The sequence below is a fragment of the Candoia aspera genome, chromosome 2 (genome assembly GCF_035149785.1).
Source record: "Candoia aspera isolate rCanAsp1 chromosome 2, rCanAsp1.hap2, whole genome shotgun sequence".
NCBI classification, from domain to species: domain Eukaryota; kingdom Metazoa; phylum Chordata; class Lepidosauria; order Squamata; family Boidae; genus Candoia; species Candoia aspera.
In genome coordinates this window covers 78,896,483-78,917,342 of record NC_086154.1, presented here as the reverse complement: position 1 = coordinate 78,917,342, position 20,860 = coordinate 78,896,483, and the positions used below count along the sequence as shown (strand labels likewise).

Genomic DNA, 20,860 nt, shown 5'->3' with positions numbered 1-20,860 from the left:
CTTCCTTATGGTCCAGCTCTCGCAGCCATATGTTACTACGGGGAACACCATTGCTTTAACTATGCGGGCCTTTGTTGTCAGTGTGATGTCTCTGCTCTTAACTATTTTATTGAGATTTGTCATTGCTCTTCTCCCAAGGATTAAGCATCTTCTGATTTCCTGACCGCAGTCAGCATCTGCAGTAATCTTGGCACCTAGAAATACAAAGTCTTTCACTGCTTCTACATTTTCTCCCTCTATTTGCCAGTTATCGATCAAGCTGGTTGCCATAATCTTGGTTTTTTTGAGGTTTAGCTGCAAGCCAGCTTTTTCACTTTCTTTTTTCACTTTGATCATAAGGCTCCTCAGTTCCTCCTCGCTTTCAGCCATCAAAGTGGTATCATCTGCATATCTGAGATTGTTAATGTTTCTTCCAGCGATTTTAACTCCAGCCTTGGATTCCTCAAGGCCAGCTTGTCGCATGATGTGTTCTGCATACAAGTTGAATAGGTAGGGTGAGAGTATACAGCCCTGCCGTACTCCTTTCCCAATCTTAAACCAGTCCGTTGTTCCATGGTCTGTTCTTACTGTTGCTACTTGGTCGTTATACAGATTCTTCAGGAGGCAGACAAGATGACTTGGTATCCCCATACCACTAAGAACTTGCCACAATTTGTTATGGTCCACACAGTCAAAGGCTTTAGAATAGTCAATAAAACAGAAATAGATGTTTTTCTGAAACTCCCTGGCTTTTTCCATTATCCAGTGGATATTGGCAATTTGGTCTCTAGTTCCTCTGCCTTTTCTAAACCCAGCTTGTACATCTGGCAATTCTCGCTCCATGAACTGCTGAAGTCTACCTTGCAGGATCTTGAGCATTACCTTACTGGCATGTGAAATGAGTGCCACTGTTCGATAGTTTGAACATTCTTTAGTGTTTCCCTTTTTTGGTATGGGGATATAAGTTGATTTTTTCCAGTCTGATGGCCATTCTTGTGTTTTCCAAATTTGCTGGCATATTTGCTAGCTCTTACTCTTAAGATATTAATACTCAGCATTACAAACCTGGAACAATCTCCAGTTATTAAGATAAATACCCAAGAGTGGAGGATTAGAACTACCTTAAGCAGAATATGGTTGGAAAGTGGCCAAAAAAGTACACCACAACTGCTTACACTGGTGTAATGTATTGAAAGCCCATTGAGATCACAATGTTCTAAACTGGTGTGTTGACTGGCTTGAGTTTTTATGGGTGTGTGTGTGTATGTGGTAGTTAGTGCAAATCTTTAATGGATTTAAACTACACAATTTATGAGCCATCAAGCCAATCCACAGTCTACCAGCTATGTATTGTTGCCTGCCAGGAATTTCACAGCTCTGCTTGTTTTTTCAGAGACGACAGAAATGCAACAGATTTATGCAGCATGTTAAGGGCTGTCATATACAGTCAGTTTGTCTTGTAAGCTGTACATTTTGCAAGCCTGTCTTAAATCAAACGTAAGATTGGAAAGTGATTATTTCTCTGATCAACCGATTAGAGTGTGCAAATTGGAATGGTACACTGGCATAGAAAGGTTACGTGCATTTTGTAAGGGAGATGTGATCATAAACTGCCCTGCAAGTTAAGCAGTAAGATATTTGCTTACCAAAGAATGTGATTAAATTCACAAAGAAGAAATGCCTAAAGCTTCAACTTAAGTCAAGGTTGATTATTTAAATTTCTCTCTCTCTTTTCCTTAAAAAATTGTATTTGTCCTAAACTGGTTACATTGTGGGTGATGATTAACCACTCAGACAATGGGGGGAAAAAACATTTTAGAGTGGATAAGAGAAATATTGCCTAGAAATATTGGTAAGGTGGCAAATGCAAACATTCTTCTGGAAAGGAAGACATAAATATGTTGGAGGAACAAAGAAAATATTTTTTTCTCAAACAACTTTCCTTCTAAATACTTTTGACTTCAGCTCCCATTATCCCTGCATGTGATAGGTGATATAGTTTTGGATGTGAATCATGATAATTGTGGTCCAATGTGTCTCAGCTGATAGCCAGCAGAGAGAATTTCCCTATTTTTGATATTGTCAAAAATATCAAAAAACCTCAAACATTTGCATCTTTGGGCCCTTCTATGGAGAGTCTAAGCCCATTTGGAAATGGCTCCAGAGCTCTGTGTTCCCATAACACCAACAGTGCCTGAGAGCTGTCCTGATTTATTTCTGGCTGAGCTGTGGTGTAATTAAAACTGCTGCGAAGCTCCAGCATTTCGTTTTTGTTTTATGTAGCGGTGACTCCATTGGCCCACTGGTGGAAGAGTGAGCAAGCTCTTCCACCTGTGGGGCAATGGAGCCACTGCTGCATAAAACAAAAACGGAAGCTTGGAAGCTTGAGGTCCTGAAAGCGGTATCCTAGCCTGGCAACTCCCCCTCTGAAGTTCAAACAAAAGGAGCAGGGGGTGAAATTGACAAGACCTTTGTCAGTTTCCCTTTCCTCTTCTGTATCAAAGGAGCTAATGTGCAGATGCCAGGCTGCTTCTTCCTGCCTCTCCCTTTGTCTTTATGTGGAGGGGAGTGAAGGGATCGCTGTTGCTGCAGGACCAGCGGTAACTTAGGGCAGGGAAGGACAGCACAGGGGTTGTTTGTTTGTTTGTTTATCAAATTTATATGGCCGCCCATCTCACCAGAAGTAATTCTGGGCAGTGTACAACTATCAACCTCCTTCTCAGCCTTTCAAGGGATGAAAACAGGAATGGATTGCCTTCTAAGCATTTGGGGAGTGAAAGCAGTGACACCGTGGAAGTGTTTGAAGAGCCCTGTTTTGATTCTGGCAAAATAAAGTGAGAGTTCATAGCACACATTTATAAAATTGTCTCTTTTATATATGACCTCAGGTATAAATCTATGAACTAAAGGGTAACAGTACATCTGGCATTAAATATCTTCCTTTTAAAATCCCCCATTGGGGAAGATGGGCGGTGATATAAATTTAATTAATTAATAAATAAATAAATAAATAAAATAATGGGTTGATCATGATTAGGATTTGCATCATAGCGCCCAGGAATGTAGTTTAATCTTTTGGTTCTGTCAGGGTCAGTGCCTTCTTCCCCAAGTCTCCTTTAAGCTAGAAGGGAAACTAGCTGGGTAATTCTGGAGGGAGCCCAAGTTGAGGAAGGCTGGTCTAGACGTAAGGGTTTCTGCTCTCTCCCTCCCCACCCCCACACCAGCTAGGGCTGCAGTCCTTATCCTGACTGGGTCCTACTTTGTTAATTTTTAATCTGGTTTTTTTTTTTAAAAAAGAACAAACATGTGATCTGGCTTTAAACTGACACCTTTGCCAGGACTGTATTACAAGAATCATTTGCCTCTAATTGCAGCACATTATAATACAAAAGAGAAACTGTTACTAAAATCTCACATCAATGTGCCTAGTTTGTGGCAGGTTTCAGCCAACAGACTGGAACCACTTGGGTAGCTTGCAAGAAAACCAAGGACTTTGGATCACTAAAGTCTCATTGAAGAAAGTTAGGAAGCCACACCAAAGAATCTTGGCAATTGCTGGGATTCAAGAACAAGTCTTGTATACTGAAAGAGTGTTCAGACCGCTAGTGTTTCTTTCTTTCTTACCCTTCCTGCCTTAAGTCACAGACTGCCTGGCTCCCTCTTTTGAGCAAGCTGGCTTGTTTCCATCTCTCCTTTATTTTTGCAATGGTCAGATTTGCTATCATACTGCTTCTCACTAACTGTGTGAGAACTAACTCTCAGTCTGACCCCTCAGAAATAATTTTATGAAGCGTCCTACTTGCACTGCAGCAATATGCGCAGACCCCAAAGTCACAGCAGTTGCATGTGTTAAACAGTAATTGTGCTGGCTGCTAATACGCTACCAGTCTTCAATTGGTATTTTCCACTGCCAACCAGCAAAAGGAGTACCTAAATGCACATTGAGAGAGGGGGATCCATTTTATTTGGCCATTATTTTATTGGGCTGATTTTATTTGTACACAATTTCATTTTCTCAGAAACCCATATATAGGGTATATGCAGCACATGACAGTTGGCATCCAGGGCTAGGCTGCAACCCCGCCTTTACCTTCTCAATGTACATACATGCCTTGAAAGCCCCACAGATATAATAATTGCACAATGCTATTTACATGTGAGTTTCCTTCCATGTATTCTGTAATCTTGCCCCCGCAAAACTGGCTCACGTGTTTCCATCAACTTGCAGATAAAGCCTTTTATCCCAGAGAACCTCATGCTATCCCAATTGCCTGTATGGACAAACATGGCCAATGTTCTTACTCACTTCCATAAAAATAATGGGCTTGCTGTGGGTTAAACCACTGAGCTGCTGAGCTTGCCGATCAGAAGGTCGGCAGTTCGAATCCACGTGACGGGGTGAGCACCCGTTGCTAGTCCCAGCTCCTGCCAACCTAGCAGTTCGAAAACATGCAAATGTGAGTAGATTAATAGGTACCGCTTCGGCGGGCAGGTAACGGCGTTCCGTGTAGTCATGCCGGCCACATGACCACAGAAGTGTCTAGGGACAAACGCCGGCTCTTCGGCTTTGAAACGGAGATGAGCACCGCCCCCTAGAGTCGGACACGACTGGACTTAATGTCAAGGGAAACCTTTACCTTTTTTACCCAAGCAATAAATCTACAAAGGGGTTTCCTTCCCTGCCTCCCTCCTTGCTGTATCATCCTTTGCAGAGGCTTGGCAGTGTTGACTGCTTTCAAATCAGTTTGGGGAGAGAAGACAGAGAAAGAGGGAGACTCCAGAACCCCTTTTTGCCAGTAATGACCACTGTGGTGTGCCAGTGGCTCTGAACAGGTTCACTGTTCTGGAAGAAAGCTGACTTCAAACCCATAGTGCTCTTAATACAGGAAGCAGCTTTTCCTCAGAAGGGAAAAGTTCAGCAGGAATGGCCTCACAACCTGCCAAGTCTTCTGGAGAAGAGTAAGTCTCCCATTAGTTGGATGGAAGGACTCTTGAGAACTATCCGAATGACTTGGAGTCCAGTCTGGTGAATTTGATTGTGAAGTTTAGCAACACCTCTTCCCTAAAGAGTCTCGTAAATATGAGCTATGTAATAACTTAGATAGCATCTCTTTATTAAGGGTTCCCCCCCCTTCTTGGAACTATGCCAACTCTTCAAAAACAGTAGAAGGAATTTTCCCTTGACAGGATTGTACTGGAAGTGCTGCAAATAATAAAGGAAAAAGAGCATTTCACCTTGCCTGAATTGATTTGGCAATTTAATATATTTTGGGGTGGGGGTTTTCAATGAAGTGTCTTGGGTCATGGAGTGACCAATTTCCACTCTGGAATTAGACTTCACTGTTTTCTCAGCCCTAAAGCCAAAATGCTAAATTTCAATGTTCACTTAGGTTTCATGCTGTATTATAGGTCTTGGCTGGTTCATGTCATATTGAATGATACTTCCAAATTCTCACCAGTATAATCTGTCTCACAAGTTTAAAGCCAAAACTCTAATAAAAAAGATCAATAACCAAACTGATAATGATAATTAATAGTAATGCTTATCTAACACTTTCGAAGTATTTCAGATGGATTATTTCAGCATACCTTATAGTAGCACTACAAGATCATTCTCACTTGCTGAAAGAACAAAGGGTTTCCTAAGATCCCCTCATGAGCAGAGCTGATTATATCTTGAACCAGTGACTTTTCAATACAAAACATGGTCTTAACCACTGCACTTCACTCAATTAATACCTCTATTAATACTGATATAGGCAGGCCTATTCAGACAGTGCAACTAATTCAGTTGCAAAGGTGAATAGTAGCTCAAGGAACCAATATAAATTAATATGGTAGCTTGTGCAACAGTCTTCCATGTGTGATTCTGCCTATTTTCTGTTTCCTAATTGGGTTATCAGCAAATAACATAGATCTCTACCATACACCCATATTGCAAAAGTAATTTCGATCATCATATTCTTCCCCACCTGGCACCCTCTAAGTTGCTGGATGAGTTTTCACTCTTCACTGTCTCCATACTGAATGTGCACTTTTAGTAAGTTGTCTTTTACAGCTCCAGCAACTTTTTTTTCCTGTTCAATTTTCAGTCCAAGACTCTTCAGGATGTATGATAAATTTTAATTTCCCCCCAGCATGCACTGCACTTGCAATGTTGGCCATTCATCCAACTGGAAAAGTCATTTTGGAGTTCTTTGGAGTCTTCTGACTTCATAAGCCTGGACAATTAGATGTCAACCTCATTTTTTGCCTCATTTTCTTTATTACTGCAATTAAATTAATCAGCTTTAGCTCAGTTACCATTTATTTTCCCACATTATCAGAACTCTCCAGTTATTCTTGCTTGTTTTGTATTACTTATTTGTGAGTCATAAAAGGACTTGTATTTCTAAAGAAAATGGGGAGGCTTCATCAAAAGTTTTTTGAAAATCAAAGAATTCATTTCAACCCATGTGGATTCAAGAAATCCAGGAATCCATAAAGAGATATGTGAGTCCATAAATGCCAGTCCAGATTGTGCTGATTTTGCACGGTTGTTGATAACTCTCAAAAGCTATGATCTGAAAGATTTCTCTTTGCCAAGCTTCTACTGATTTTCCACACAAAGACTTGTCCTTTTATATGTTTCAGAATGTAAGAATTCTGCATTTAATAATTGTTTTCACCTACTTGTTCAAAATACACATTACCCCAATTTAGGTTACAATGTCCTGTTCTTCTCTGGTATCGCACCACACAAGTGCACACATTTAAAAATGGCTTTATTTTGCTTTCAGTTCTCTACAAAGTTATTTTAACAGCAACTTGTCTGTTTTTGTTAGAGATTGGCAAGATCTCATTTGAATTCTTCAAGACATTTCAGGTGAAAGTTATCTGGCCCCCCTGACTTGTTATTGTGCAATATATGATGTCACTGTTATTTGACATGCATTTTCAGATGTTATCCCTCCTCAAATGATCATACAGGTATAACCATTTTCTCCAACAAGTATTTTTCACAGTAAAGATAGATGTGAAAAATCAATTTTGCCTCTCTGCTGTCTTCTTGTCCTCCTTTTATCTAGATATCTTGTTTGTTCTGTGGTGACCTCAGACTCCTGGTATACTGGAGAGGGAAGCCAAAGCTTCAGCTCTTCTTTACATTTTCTTCATATTGGCAACATACCTGGTTTTTTAAAGGGAAGCCACCTTGTCTTTTGTAGACCATGATAGAGCCACCCTAGTGTCATTTATACTTTCCCTCTCCCCTGGTATAAACAGATTGATTTCAGCCTTTATGGTAGAAGTTTGAATACTCACTTAATTTTCTTCCCATTAAGAATTGCATATGTGTGCAGGGGTGGGGGGTGGAACACTGGGACTGTGGTAAGGATAAGACTTAAAATTGCCTTCCCTTTGTACCTCAAGTTGTCTTCTGGTATTTGAAAACTATGTTAAGTTCTGGAAGGATAGCGATGAGGACGATGCAGACAGTAGAGGAGATATTACAGATAGTTCTCTGGATGTTAAGGTTGGACCACCTACTCCTTCTGGATTCAACCTATATGTGTCCTGATTACCAGGAAACACACTGAGACAATGACTTGGTCTCTAATATTTATTAGTAGTACTTAACAAGAATCCTAACAAACTGAGGAAGCGTGGGAAAAACCCAGCCATATAAACCCCAAAGGTTAAGGCGGTCCCGATCTGTGTCTCTTTGAATGGCTGAACAGTTCCTCAGTGCTACGCATGCGCTTGACAGTCTGGGTGGGAGCCCCCTGCTCGCCATCCTTACTCATGACAATATGTGTCTTTATTTTTATAGTCAGATCTTAAGCAAATCTTTGCTCAAGGAAAGAGCTAGTGCAATGGTTCAGTAATTTGCACTTTCTTGTATCTTCTTTGTTTAGTATAGGTATATTCACTGATGATTTCCAACCTCTAGGAAACTCAGACTTATTCAATATTTGTTAGCCTGCAGCTATTTACCTCCTCTTCAGTTTGACAACTGATTTGTTGCCTGTTCTGTCTCACTGTCTAGTAGACCTGGTTGTTGAATATTTGCTTTCTACACAAAAGTTTGTCATTTTGAAAGCCCATTGTAAAATATTTCATTTTAGTATTTCTACCTTATTTTAGCCTTTTTGCCTCTAGTAGATCTTTTTAATAATACCTCTTGAGGAATGGCTGTATATTTTTCTGTGGGTTTGTTTTTTTCTGATTTTCTTCAGTAGCTCTTGTTGTCCCTTCCTTGATACACTCTTTTATTTGCTGATGTTCTTGATTATCTTTCCTTATCCTTTCTTGCTTGACACTGAAAGTCTGTGTTCAGTCATTGTACATCCTTGTTACCCAAGGTTTTCATTCTCCATCTTTCACTAGCTGTAGTGATAGCTTATTCTGAAAGCCATTTGGATCTTTTCCTAAGATTTTAGGAATATTTTTTCTGCTTTGGTTTTCACAATGTGTCTCTTGTTTCTTCCTAAGCTCCTCATGTCCTCTTCCTTGAATTTTAAGTATACTGAATCTATTCCTTACATTAATCCTGTATCTGTCTATATGTCCTTCAAACTGAAACTTGCTGACATAAATACTGCCTTTAATTTTCTAAGTTTAACCCATATATTTGACAGGAATAATTTCACTATCTGTACTTGGAAGTGTCCTGGCTGACTGGACTGCACTTCTCCATTTTCCAGTTCCTATTATGTAGTTAATGTGATGCTCCAGTGTAGAGTCTGTATTTATGTTGCTTAAAATAAATATTAACAATGAACAAATAATTCTCTTCACAGAACTCTACTGTCCTATCTCCTGCCATCTTGTGGTTGGCCATCCCAAATCTTCCTGTAATTGCTTGTTTTGTTTGCATTGTAATTATCCATTAGTAGTACTACATTCCTAGGTGTTGCATTCAGTACCATTTGAGGTTTGCCATAGACTACTTCTATGTCTTTCATCATTGTGTTGTAGTAGGTACATCTGCTTGTGTGATATTCATATTCACTGGATATACACTGATTTCAGTTGATATGATTTACTGGATTATAGCTGAGCGCATAATTATCATTGTCCTTTCCATTCTGTTGCCACACCATTGCCCTTGCTACTCCATTCTTTCTTATGGTCTCATGCCCTGAATATCATCCCATTTAAGTTGACTTATTCGAGACCATCTTTAATGTGCTTCCTTTCTGCCTTCAAAATGTCAAGCTATATTTGTTCATGCTTTTCACATTCTGTGGTCCCATCGCATGTGTCCTTGTAAAATGAGGAATCTCTTTCAATGCTGGCACCACTGGTGCGCATTTTTCCTTGTGGCTTTGTCACAGTACCTCCAGATCTACATCTACTGAAGTTTGATGATCTTCCCCAACAACTAAGAAATGGTTTCCAACCTGGGGGTCCTATCATCTCGTGCTCACTCTAAACCTTCAGCCAAGTCCATGTAATTTTCTAGGGCATTTTTCAGGTTTAATTTTGGAGTTCCTTTTCCTAGGGTTGGTTTCTCTCATGCATTCAGTGCTCCACCTGCCCTCTTCCCCTCTTACATTTATCTCTTTCCTTTTGACCTTACCTTGAGTTTCTACCAGCATTGCTTTCAGCACTGTTCTTCCAGAATTTGAGATAGCTGAGCAGTATATTCTAATCAAATTTGTGATTCTTAGCAAGACAACCACTAGATGCTTCCAGCCTATCATAATAGTGCACAGCTCAGAGGTCTTGGACTAGAGTTTTCCAGTCTTCACAACTTCCAAATGCATGGACTTCAATTCCCCAAATTCTGAGCAGTAATCATGCTAGCTGGGAAATTCTAGGAGTAAAAGTCAATACATCTGGAAGGTACCCAGGCAGGGAAATGCTATCCTAGATTGTATTTTGGATTAAGATAAGAGTAGACAATTTCCACCCAGGAGGAAGGCTGCAAATGTGCTCACTTCAAAATCCCTGAAAGCTAATCAGTAATTATAGCAGACACTGATATTTTCTCAGAATTTCACAATTTGATCCACTGCGTACCTTTGCTCAGTGTAGGTTATTGCAAGCAGTTATCTGTTTAACAAGAGTGGAAAGAGTATTAATCATATATACTTACATTTTTGATGTGGAGGCTTACATAAACAAGGCTTACATAAACAATACTATATTGGCCTAGGGTCAGTTGAATTTCGCAGAAGCATTCCCAGTTTAGTCCTCTGATCACTTGCCACTTCATGTTTCCCTATGATGTAATGCTAAGTTATTTTTGCCAGCTTTGCTGACATAAAGGCATCCCACACACAGGTCTTGGCTAATAACCAAAGATGCATATATTTGTTTGTCGTTTTGCTAACAGCACACTGGAAATGTGCTTGGTTTGGGATTTTTTTTTAAGCTATGCAATAAAACTCAAGAGATTTCAACCCTTTTTTGAAAAGAAGAAAAGTCAGCACGTACAAGGCTAAACAATGTCCTTTACTGTTGAAATGTCATATTCTGTAACCTTTTGGAGTATGGTCAGAGTAGAGCATTTTCTAAGAGCAATTTATGTAAGAGAACAAGTGATATGACTGGTGTCATTTCAGACTGACCTAAGAGTATCAACTAAGAAATGGTTTCGTGTTTATGTCAAATAGGATTTGAAACTTTGTTCTTTAGACTTAGATCCCTAATACTGCAAAGAGGATATGAACGAAGATGGTAGAGATATTTGTCTGGATTTCTAGGGGCATTAATTTTGCATTGCTTGCTTGCACCCGAGTGACTTGACCGGATGAATCCCTTAATGCATGGGAGAAGGGTTACGTCAAAGGTCTCCACCTGATTGCGCAGCTCAGCCAGGATTGAAAGCCTACTTCTCTAGCCATGTTTCAAAGCTAATCATAGAGTCATTACAGGTAGCCTTTTAAGCATTGTTGGTGAAACTTCAGGGAAAACTTGAGACTCTTCTCTGGACAAAATTCATTTAGACAAAAGCCAGTGAATAACAAAAAGTTCACCTTTCCCCAACATACAAGTTCCCAACTTTAGCCAGCTATGAGTCCAGGCAAAAAAGAAAACAAAAAAGGTATACAGGAAAAGTGACATGGGTGTAGATGCTTTATAGCCTCTTTCTTCCTGCTCCCAGGCAGAGCCAGCCTGTCTGCCCTTTCCAGTCATGCGGATTTAGACAGCCCTATACGTCGGCGCTCTCTGCTGGGGCTACTTTCTCCAGGTAAGTAGAAGCTGCCTAAGCCAGGACATGCTGCTCTGCTTCTTTTGCCATTCAAACCATGCCAGGCGCAGGATTTAGGGAGAAGCTCTCAGGTCCAGGTGGCAGCAACAGGGAAGGAATTCTCTTATTTTAAACAGATGGACTTTTAAAACCAAAAATAAATAATTTGATGAACTTCCAAAGAGGAGAAACAGAGTTTGGTGGTGGTCAACAATAGTAGGAGGGTAGAGAGAGAGAACCCTCACAAAGATGTTATAAAGCCAAAGAAGATGTCTCTTATTGTCATATATCTAGAAATGGAAAATAGCTTGAGGAGAGCTGAAAATGCTCTGATGAGAGTTTTTACTATCCAGAGTACATGCACATTTAAGCTCTCTCAAAATTGCTTCTGGTTATATTAGGTCTGCCTACCCCCACCCCAGTCCTCTTTTCAGATTTGGAAGCAGTGCAAAATTTTGCAAAGCCTATTTTCCAGGGACATTGGTAGGATGGCCATACTGTATGTGTCATTACTAGTGATTCCTCTTTCATACTGTTCTGGGTTCTCAAAAGACAAAATGAAGCAAAATCTTGTTGGCTGTTAATTAAAATAATATTGCCTATCTGGTGTAGCTTCAAGAACATAATGGACTTCCTTATAACTTTGTTCAATTAGTAATCTTTAACAGAAATAGAAATCAGGTGGAGAACCTGATACATTCAAATTACCAGGTTCTCTTCCTTCTCCACTGCATCACTTGAGCCCATTTTCGCTTTTGCTCAATGCACTTTTGCTCTGCTGAGTTATGGAAGAGTTACAGTTTTCTCTTAATTCCACTAATATCCTGGTGGCCACCAGCTAGCATCAGACTACTGGCTTTGCTTCATTGGAAATGTGTGGCGGTTTACGACAGCTGAGGGTTGTAGTGCAAGTGTGAGTGTGCCATCATACAAGCCAAATACCTAGGATATTTCTACTTCTCCAGCCACAACTGAGTGGTCTGCAGACTACCCATAGAAAACTTTTTTTTTTAATGGCTTCAAAAGGGAATACTGTACACATTTGCCACTGGCTTTCCTGATCACCACAACAGAATTTGATCAATTGGCATGGATTTGTTTCACTTATTCAAATGCTGGTTGTAAATTTTGGGGAGTTAATCAGAATGCCCCGAATGCCAAATTTCTTTTTCTTTATTTCTTCTGAGAAGATCCATCTGAGGTACACAATAAACTACAGGGAAAATATGTGCAAGCACCACTCACTGCATTCCTCCTTTGGCTTCTGCTTTGTGTTGTCCTAATGAGTCTCTTGATGAAGACATTCTGGGAGTTGTAATGGGGAAAGGCACATCATTATTTTTACTATTACAGTGTTATTACCATTACCTTAATGTTTAGTCTGCCTCGGGCACCTGTGCCTGTCTAAGTATCTTAATATTTAAGATAAATGAATTATAGACCTCCCAGTTACCTGATAGTTTCATTCTTTGCCATAGCAGTATTCCCATTAACTGCAGAGAATGAGGCAGGTTTTTCAGACAAGAATGCACACCTTGACAGATAATGATCAAGCTTCAAGCTATGCCAGTAGATTAACATCAAGCATCATCTCTTTTTGTGCCAGCAGAGCTAATGAACAGTTGGTTGTCTCCCATGGGCAAATCTGCTGTCTCAAGCTTTAGTCATGATGCTTAGTAAATTGACAGCAACTTTCTACAATGCTGAAAGTATTTTTCAGAACTGGTGAAGGTTGTGCTGATGATTAGTCTTTATAATCTGGTTCATGAACACCCCAATAGTGTGGTCCTCACTTTCTGATATCCCATAGTATTCAGAATTACTGAAGAAAAGGAGAGGGCCATTCAATGTGTTATATAGCACTAACCCCACAGACTCGGATGCAGATCATAGGAAGTTAGACTGTTTGGCAAAGCATTGGTATACAAACTAAGTCTAGGCCCTAATCTAAAATGGGCTTAGTCATCCAACAGCCTAGTTTCCTTGGCAAGAACAGCATGCCTAAAATAATTATCGTAAAGAACTCAAGCCAGAAAATCAGCATAAAATTTTCCCCACCCCCTTTTTATTTTTCTTAGAATTTAAACCTGAGGTACATGTAGGGAACTGTTAAATACAGCTCTTTAATCAAACACCAAATTAAGTCTTGCAGTCTTTATTTAACTACAGGCACTGTAAGAAGAAAATACCAAGTTGGAGTTGGCACTGCCTGACTCAGCATTGCCATAAGCTTCACCAAGAGTCATGTCAAAGCATTCCTTGATGTCCTTCATCCAGGAAGAATGCTTCCATTACAGAATTTCAGGATAACCAAAGATGATGGTAATAGATGGGAGCGTGTCATTTGACATGTAACATATACTGAATAATGGGTTTGTGCTAGTTTGCTCCAACAGTGAATGTAGGGAAAACAGCAGCAACCTAGATAGTGCCACCTAGTGTGCCAGACTTTTGTCTCACAATTGATTGAAGACCAAATTCTATGGAAGTGCAGATTAGCATATGGTTGCCATTGCTGCATTTCTCAGTCCTAATTCAGAATACAGCAGCTACAGAGTGAGTACCTGAGCACCCATTGTGAAGCATGTTGCAGTTCCAGAAGGCTTTAGAAACCCAGGCCTCAATTTCTGCTCTGGTGTGTCTCTGCAGTTGTCAACTTGCATGGAAGCCAGCAAAGTTTGCTGTTAAATATCCACGCACAGTTCTCTGAGACAGTTTGTCACTCTCTATATCTAGAAACAAGTCCAAGTATAGTACAAAACCCAGAAGGTCTGTAATGCATTAAAAGTCCAGGCAGTAACAAATCTGTATTATATTACAGGATTACACATCCATTGGTGCTTAGCTCTGGAATGCATGCACCAGGACTCCCACACCCAGGCATCACATCTCCATCTGGGAAACAAGAAATGGATCATTACGACCGAAGCATGTAAGTAGCCAAGAACTGGGATGAAGATCTGTAGGTACAGTGCCATTTATTTATATATTAAGTTTCTACGCTGCTGAATCTTCAAGACTCACAGCCCTTACAGCAACATATTAAGAGACAATAAACTTTCCACAAGAAAATAAAAGTAATACAATGCACAACAAAGACAGAACTATGATTACAGGTAGCCCTCAAGTTACGACCATTCATTCAGCGACCATTTGAAGTTACAGCAGTGCTGAACAAGTGGTACTTACGCCCAGTCCCCAAAGTTATGGCCATTGCAGTGCCTCTGCAGTCACATGATCTAAATTTGGCTGCTTGGCAGCCCACCCGCACTTATGGCCGCAGGGGCACTTCAACTCCCCCCCCCCCCACCTGCTTATTTCCACCCATCTCTGCCCTTTGGCCACCCTGCACATGGCACTCCTCAGAAGCAGCGGCAGCACTGGGGCTGAAGTAGAGGCCTGAGGCCTTTAGCAGTCTCAGCCAGCTGCCCCCACCCTGGGGCCTATTCTTCAGCCCCAGCACTGCTGCCGCCGAGGAGTACTGCCTCAAGCCCCAGAGCCAGCCACCACAGCGCCACAGTGCAAGGCCCCAGCCATCCCCGCTGCCCTGTGCTCCGCAGGCCCTGCTGTGCCCAGCTGACCTTTGCCATCTTCCTCCCACTGCTGACAAGGTGCACCTATCCTGGCCCTGTGCGAGGGAGCTGCTGGTCACGCCACCCTTCTTCCTGAGGCTGCTTATGCCATTCTCCAAATAGTGCATGCTGTTCTCCAAATAGCGTGTGCTGTTCTCGTGATGCTTCGGAAGGCCTCTGAAGCTTTCAGAAGGCTTTCGGAAGCATCGCAAAAATGGAGCGAGTGATATGGAGAACAGTGGGCACAGCCATCTTGCAAGGTTTTAGAAGGCCAGAAAAGCCTTCCGAAGCATTGTGAGAATGACACATGCTTTTTGGAGAACGGCACAAGCAGCCTTGGGAAGAAGGCCTGGCACGGCCAGCAGCTGCCTCGTGAAGGACCAGGCCGGGTGTGCCTCGTCAGCAGTGGGAGGAAGATGGCAAAGGTCAGCTGAGTGTGGCAGGGCCAGTGAGCACAGGGTGGCAAGGCCGGGAGAGGCAGCAAGGCTGGCAGAAGCAGCAAGGCCGGCGGAGGCGATGGAGTGCAAGGTGGCCAAAAGGGCAAAAATGGGAGGGAGATAGGCAGGTGGAGGGAGTTGAAGAGGAGGCAGCCCCTTACCAAGGCTCAGGGCTGGGAGGGACCAAGCTGGGAGTGGCTTGGATCGGGGTGGTCCTCTCCTAACAACCGGTGGGATTCTGTTAACAACAGCAACGGGGAGTGCCGGGAGTGCCATCGCTAAACGATGCAGTCACATGATGTGCTTTACGGCTACATCGCTTAACAATGAAAATTCCAGTCCCAATTATCTTCATAACTCAAAGATTACCTATAATTAATAACTAATAATGCGTAATTTCCAAGTAGTGAGAGCAAACAATCATTCCATAAAGGCTCTCCAGAAAACGTCAGTCTTTAAAAGCCTCTGGAAGGCCATCACAGAAGGGGGCAGCCATGATAGAAATGCAGTGCTTTCTGGCCTCTGCCACCCTCACTTCACAGGAATGGGTTATCATAAGCTGCATCTCCTAGAGAAACCTCCTCAGTTGGGATGAATCTGGAAGGAGTAGGTGGTCTAATATGTTCTCCTGGCATGCTCCCTACCAGTTCCATCTCTTGGAAGAGCAGCTGCTGCTTCTCATTTCTAAGCCAGTGTCCACAAGCCTCATTTTCAGGGTGCCAGACTAGAAGATTGCATGTTACCCTTCTGCTGATTACCCATCAGACATACCCATGCACGTATCTGTTGTAGCAGTTCAGATAGAATATCTTCATTTCTTCCAGACAGAGTAATAAACATGCTGGTTCTTACCTGAATATTTAATATGTCAGATTAACAGACCAAATTGAATGAATTGGATTAGTAGGACCATCTAGTCCAAAACCATATCTCCAATGACAGCCCCTTGGAGTTGGCTACTATTAGAAAAAAGATTTTGCTGTTTTAATGTTGAAATTGTATAAATCTGATCTTTGACTCATCAGTTTTATTCTTTCCTGGCAGTCCTCGTTTCTAATTGTTTTCTATAGGGTTACCAAAGTGAGGTGAGACCCCATATTCTCAATTGTTTCTTTTCTATTTCATATAAGGAAATCACAACCAGAACCAAAGAGAGAAAAGGAATCTAAGAAGCCCACAATCAAGAAGCCTTTGAATGCTTTTATGTTGTACATGAAAGAAATGCGGGCAAAGGTCATCGCTGAATGCACCTTGAAGGAAAGTGCTGCGATCAACCAGATTTTAGGGAGGCGGGTAAGAGCACAAGCGGACTGCCTTGTTCTGATGAACATAGAGGCATTAGGAAAGAATTCCACAATCTGATCTTGATTTTAGATTTAAACAGTAAAAACGTAAAATGGATATATTTTTGTTTATTGTGTAAACAAAAAGTTAAAAACAAGTTGTTGGTGAATTCACTGTCAGAATCTCTCCTTCCACAAATTTTGGGTTTTTTGAACAATCCAGCTTATGTACAGACTAAGAGAAGACTGGCTTCTCTTTATTTAATAAACTCTTGCTGTTGCTTCCTGCACACAGAAGTTCATTCTGCATAAAAACTGTTAAGTACAGGCATATGCAAATAGATGACAGCAACTGAAGTAGTAATTAGTGATTCGGGGATTTTAGGACCAGAGAAATTCTAAAAGAAATTGCTATTTCTGCATTTTTTATTTCATGTTCTAGTACAAAAACTTGTAGGTGGAAGGGGGAAGTACAGCATTACCTTTTCACAAGTGTTCCAATGTATTGTTGCTGAATTGCAATTCCAAGGATCCTTCCCACTGGTCACTCTTCAGAGTTGCAACAGCAAGATGGGTAGCTAGGTAAATCGATATAATTAATAAGCAAACAAACTTCTAGCAGTTGTAGTTCAGCCACATCTGCAAGGTCACGGATTCCTCATTCTGCTCTGTTATGTGAAAGGTTCTTCTAAAATATCAACGCATTATTTTCCAAATTCTTCCTGTATAAAGACGTGTCTCTTTCATGTGTTTATCAAGATCAGATGTGTGCAACAGATTGTTTCAAATACCATGTGTAAAATTAAGGATTGGATAGGCTGGTATCCTTGTTAATGTGTTAATTTTCCTTCTGCCCACCTTGCATCTATAGAATAAATAAGATGGTGAGACAATTACGATTTCTAGAAATATTTTAGATCTTGTTTAAGAATGCAGATGGTTGCTGCTGATGGGAGCTGAGGTCTACCGACACCTGGAAGGCCACAGTTTCCTTTCCTGATAATTGGGGGTCTGGAACTCTTTTCTGATCAGGGTATGAGAGCACTGTAGGCTCCCTGGGAGCTCACTGTTTTCTATGGTTCCTTTTCAGTGGCACGCATTGTCACGGGAGGAGCAAGCCAAGTATTATGAACTGGCCCGCAAGGAAAGGCAGCTTCACATGCAGCTCTACCCTGGCTGGTCTGCAAGAGATAACTATGTGAGTATTTGGGATCCGAGGTAGTGGTGGAGTTTGTCTAGGACAATAGCTATTTTTGCTTTTTAAATAATGTCAAGCTTCTTCACCCTTGCCAGTACAGGCTTTCAGTTACCTGTCTTAGTAGTTTGCAGATGATGGTTTCCAAAGCATTAGGGTTAGCTGGATCATCTGAATATCATGTAAAAGTCACTGCCAACTGGTAGAGGAAGGTCAAGTATTGACATCAAGAGTGTTTTATTTTGCATTTCACCCTGAAAACTTTCTGAGCTTAAAGTTGAAAAGAACTTTTCTAGGTTCAGTGGGATTCTCTTTTCTGCTACCCTGCCATCACTTTCTCACATTGTATTGCAAGCCAAAATTCACACATACACAAACTCCTTGTTTCAGATGAATCCTTTGCAGCAGGGGTGGGGGGTGGGGAATTAGAACAGAAAGAAATGACACCATACTGTGCTCAGGAACTAGTGAGACCGCTGTCTGGGTGCTGGAAGCAGTAGAGCAATGTATCTCAACCTTGGCAACTTTAAGATCCATGCTGGCTGGGGAATTCTGGGAGTTGAAGTCCACGCATCTAAAAGTTGCCAAGGCTGAGAAGCATTGCAGTAGAGAAACTGATTTTCTAGAAAGTTCTCTGGTTTAGGATGCAAATTCAATAGGTCATTATATGCCAGAATATTGAGAGTAGATTAAACCCTGCATTGCTGTTAGCTGCCCTTCAGTCATTTGTTTCAACAGGATCTTGTAAAATTAACTTCAGTACAACTCAAAAAGATGTTCAGTGTATCTAATGCCATTATCTCTATTTAGCATGAGAGTGGATGACTGTGTTTGTCCACAATTGTTCTGATTGTGCCACAGGCTGACATATTGGAATATTCTAAAATGTGTTGAGTTTTCACAGTGGAAAATCTATGCTTTTTCATAGGTTTCTATTTTACATCCTTCATGTTCTTTGCTATTTTGGTTTGCCACTTATTTATTTTGCCAATGTATGTCATAGCTTGCTGAACCTTATCTTTTCCCTCCACTTTCTGAGAGTGGTATTTTGGGCGTATTCTCTTAAACTTCTTCCTACTGGGGTCTATTATTTCAACTTTCAATATTTGTTTTCACTTCTAAACAGAAGACATGTAAGCTTATTTTTTTTCTTTGCATACATTTTGCATACCTTTGCATACTTTTTTATACAGTATTTTGACGTGGATTCTAATGATTTCTAACTGGGTACCTCAGATTACTTATTGCTCCGTCTCTACACATCTTTCATTTTCTTTCACTTTTTATCCTCCATTCTATTCACAGACAGAATATATAAAATGTAAAAACTCTTTCTCATATTTACACAAGTTGCTATTTCCAACTTTTGAATGTTGATAAAATTCCTTTTTGATACTTCCTTTCTTCTTACCCTCCTTGATTCCTGCCATCCCATTGGCTTTTACTTGTTTCATTCTTATCTCTATCCTCTTTTTTCTTACTTTTAGTTTTAGTACCAATATTGTTTTGTTTTGTTCTGTTTTCTGTATCTTATTTGTCTCATAGTATATATTCCCTTCCTTCCTCAACAAATCCATAAACCTCTTTTTAAAAAACAAATCATTGAGATTTTGGCTCCTCATCTATCTTCTGTTTGCCATCTTGTAGCTTCCACTCTGTAAGAACTATATTTTACCCTTTGCATTGACTTCCACTTAGTGCTTCTATTTTATGTCCCTTTCTCTTTGCCTGGAATTCATGGTTCCCACAGGATCTGCATCTCCCCATGCGTACCTCTGTTTACACAGTGCTCAGAAATGTATTTCTTCTCCTACACATTCAACCTTTGATCTTTGCTACCTTTTTTCATTCTCCATCTTTTCCATGTCCCCTTTTTTATTTGTTGAGCATTATGCTTTATGAATATGGGACCTCAAAACATTATGCTATGAAACCCAATCTCAAAACGATTTTTTTCAAGAGTTCTAACATCACTATGTGACATTCTGAGTATTCAGGAAGTATCCAACCTTGAAATGGGCTGTTTCAAAAAGTGACCTCATTTATCCATGGCCCATTTTCAGAATAGAAAGTATCTGGAACACTTGAAGCCCCCTATTTCACAGTCAAAACATTCCATTCCAAAATGTTTTGTGGATATGTATTTATGAACAGTCAAAATAAATGATATCATTATTATGATGCTGATTGGTCGCACAGTCAGTCAGATGTTTAGATTGGATTTGGCATTTTGGTCCACCTATCAAGTCCTTCCCAAGGACTTGATAGGTGGACCACAGATGTTGTTTTTTAATAATATTAAGGGTATCGTCACAAGAGGTAAGCTGTTCCAAGTAAAGCTGCCTTTTGCAATTGACTGATGGTGATTTTGTCAATGTTGATGGTGTTCAAGTGGTGCTCCAGATGTTTTGGAATTGCATCCAAGGCACCTAGTACTATTGAGACTATCGTTGCTTGCTTTTGTCGTTCTAATTCTATTTGCAGGTCTTTGTATTTTGTTATTTTTCTCCAGTTTTTTTCTCTTTTCTGCTGTCTACAGGTATTACTATCCAGGTTTTTTGTCTTTATCAACAATCATTAAGTCTGGGGTGTTATGTGGCAGATGCTTTTCTGTTTGAATTCTAAAGTCCTAGAACACTTTAGCTTCTTCATTTTCTATTACTTTGCCTATTTTGTGGTCCCACCAGTTCTTGCTTGCCGGCAAGTGGTATCTTTTTCATTTATTTTATATCCTACCTTTATTATTTTTATAAACAACTCAAGGCGGCAAACATACCAAATACTCCTTTCTCCTCCTCTTTTCCCCACAACAACAGCAACCCTGTGAGGTGAGTTGGGCTGAGAGAGTGCGGTTGGCCCAAGGTCACCCAGCCAGCTTTCGTGCCTAAGGCGGGACTAGAATTCACAGTCTCCTGGTTTCTAGCCCAGTGCCTTAACCACTAGACCGAACTGGCTCTTTCTATACCAAACTGGTATTTCTTGCAGATATTCCAATGCACCATTCTTGCCAGTTTGTTATGCCATTGTTTGTAATCAGTCTGTGCAATCTTGCAGCAACTAACTAGGTGGTCCACTGTTTCTTCAGTTTCTTTGCAGAGATGGCATTTGCTGTCTGCTGCTGTCTTCTCAATTCTGGCTTTATGTGCATTTATTTTTAAGGCTTGGTCTTGTGCAGCCAGAATTAGCCCCTCTGTTTCTTTCTTCAACTTTCCTGC

At 40.7% G+C, this 20,860-nt stretch overlaps 1 protein-coding gene across 6 annotated transcripts in view; it reads left to right on the top strand.

Annotated features, from left to right (window-relative positions):
- The window catches only part of TCF7 (transcription factor 7), a 131,697-nt gene that overhangs the window by 92,216 nt on the left and 18,621 nt on the right, over positions 1–20,860 (top strand). For 4 of the 6 annotated variants that reach the window (XM_063292311.1, XM_063292314.1, XM_063292312.1 and 1 more), the window contains exons 6-9: positions 11,072–11,158; positions 13,980–14,090; positions 16,298–16,460; positions 17,541–17,648. In XM_063292311.1, the coding sequence (XP_063148381.1) occupies positions 11,072–11,158; positions 13,980–14,090; positions 16,298–16,460; positions 17,541–17,648 (469 nt within the window). The remainder of the gene's footprint in view (positions 1–11,071; positions 11,159–13,979; positions 14,091–16,297; positions 16,461–17,540; positions 17,649–20,860) is intronic. The other 2 variants (XM_063292313.1, XM_063292316.1) reach the window with 1 other exon arrangement.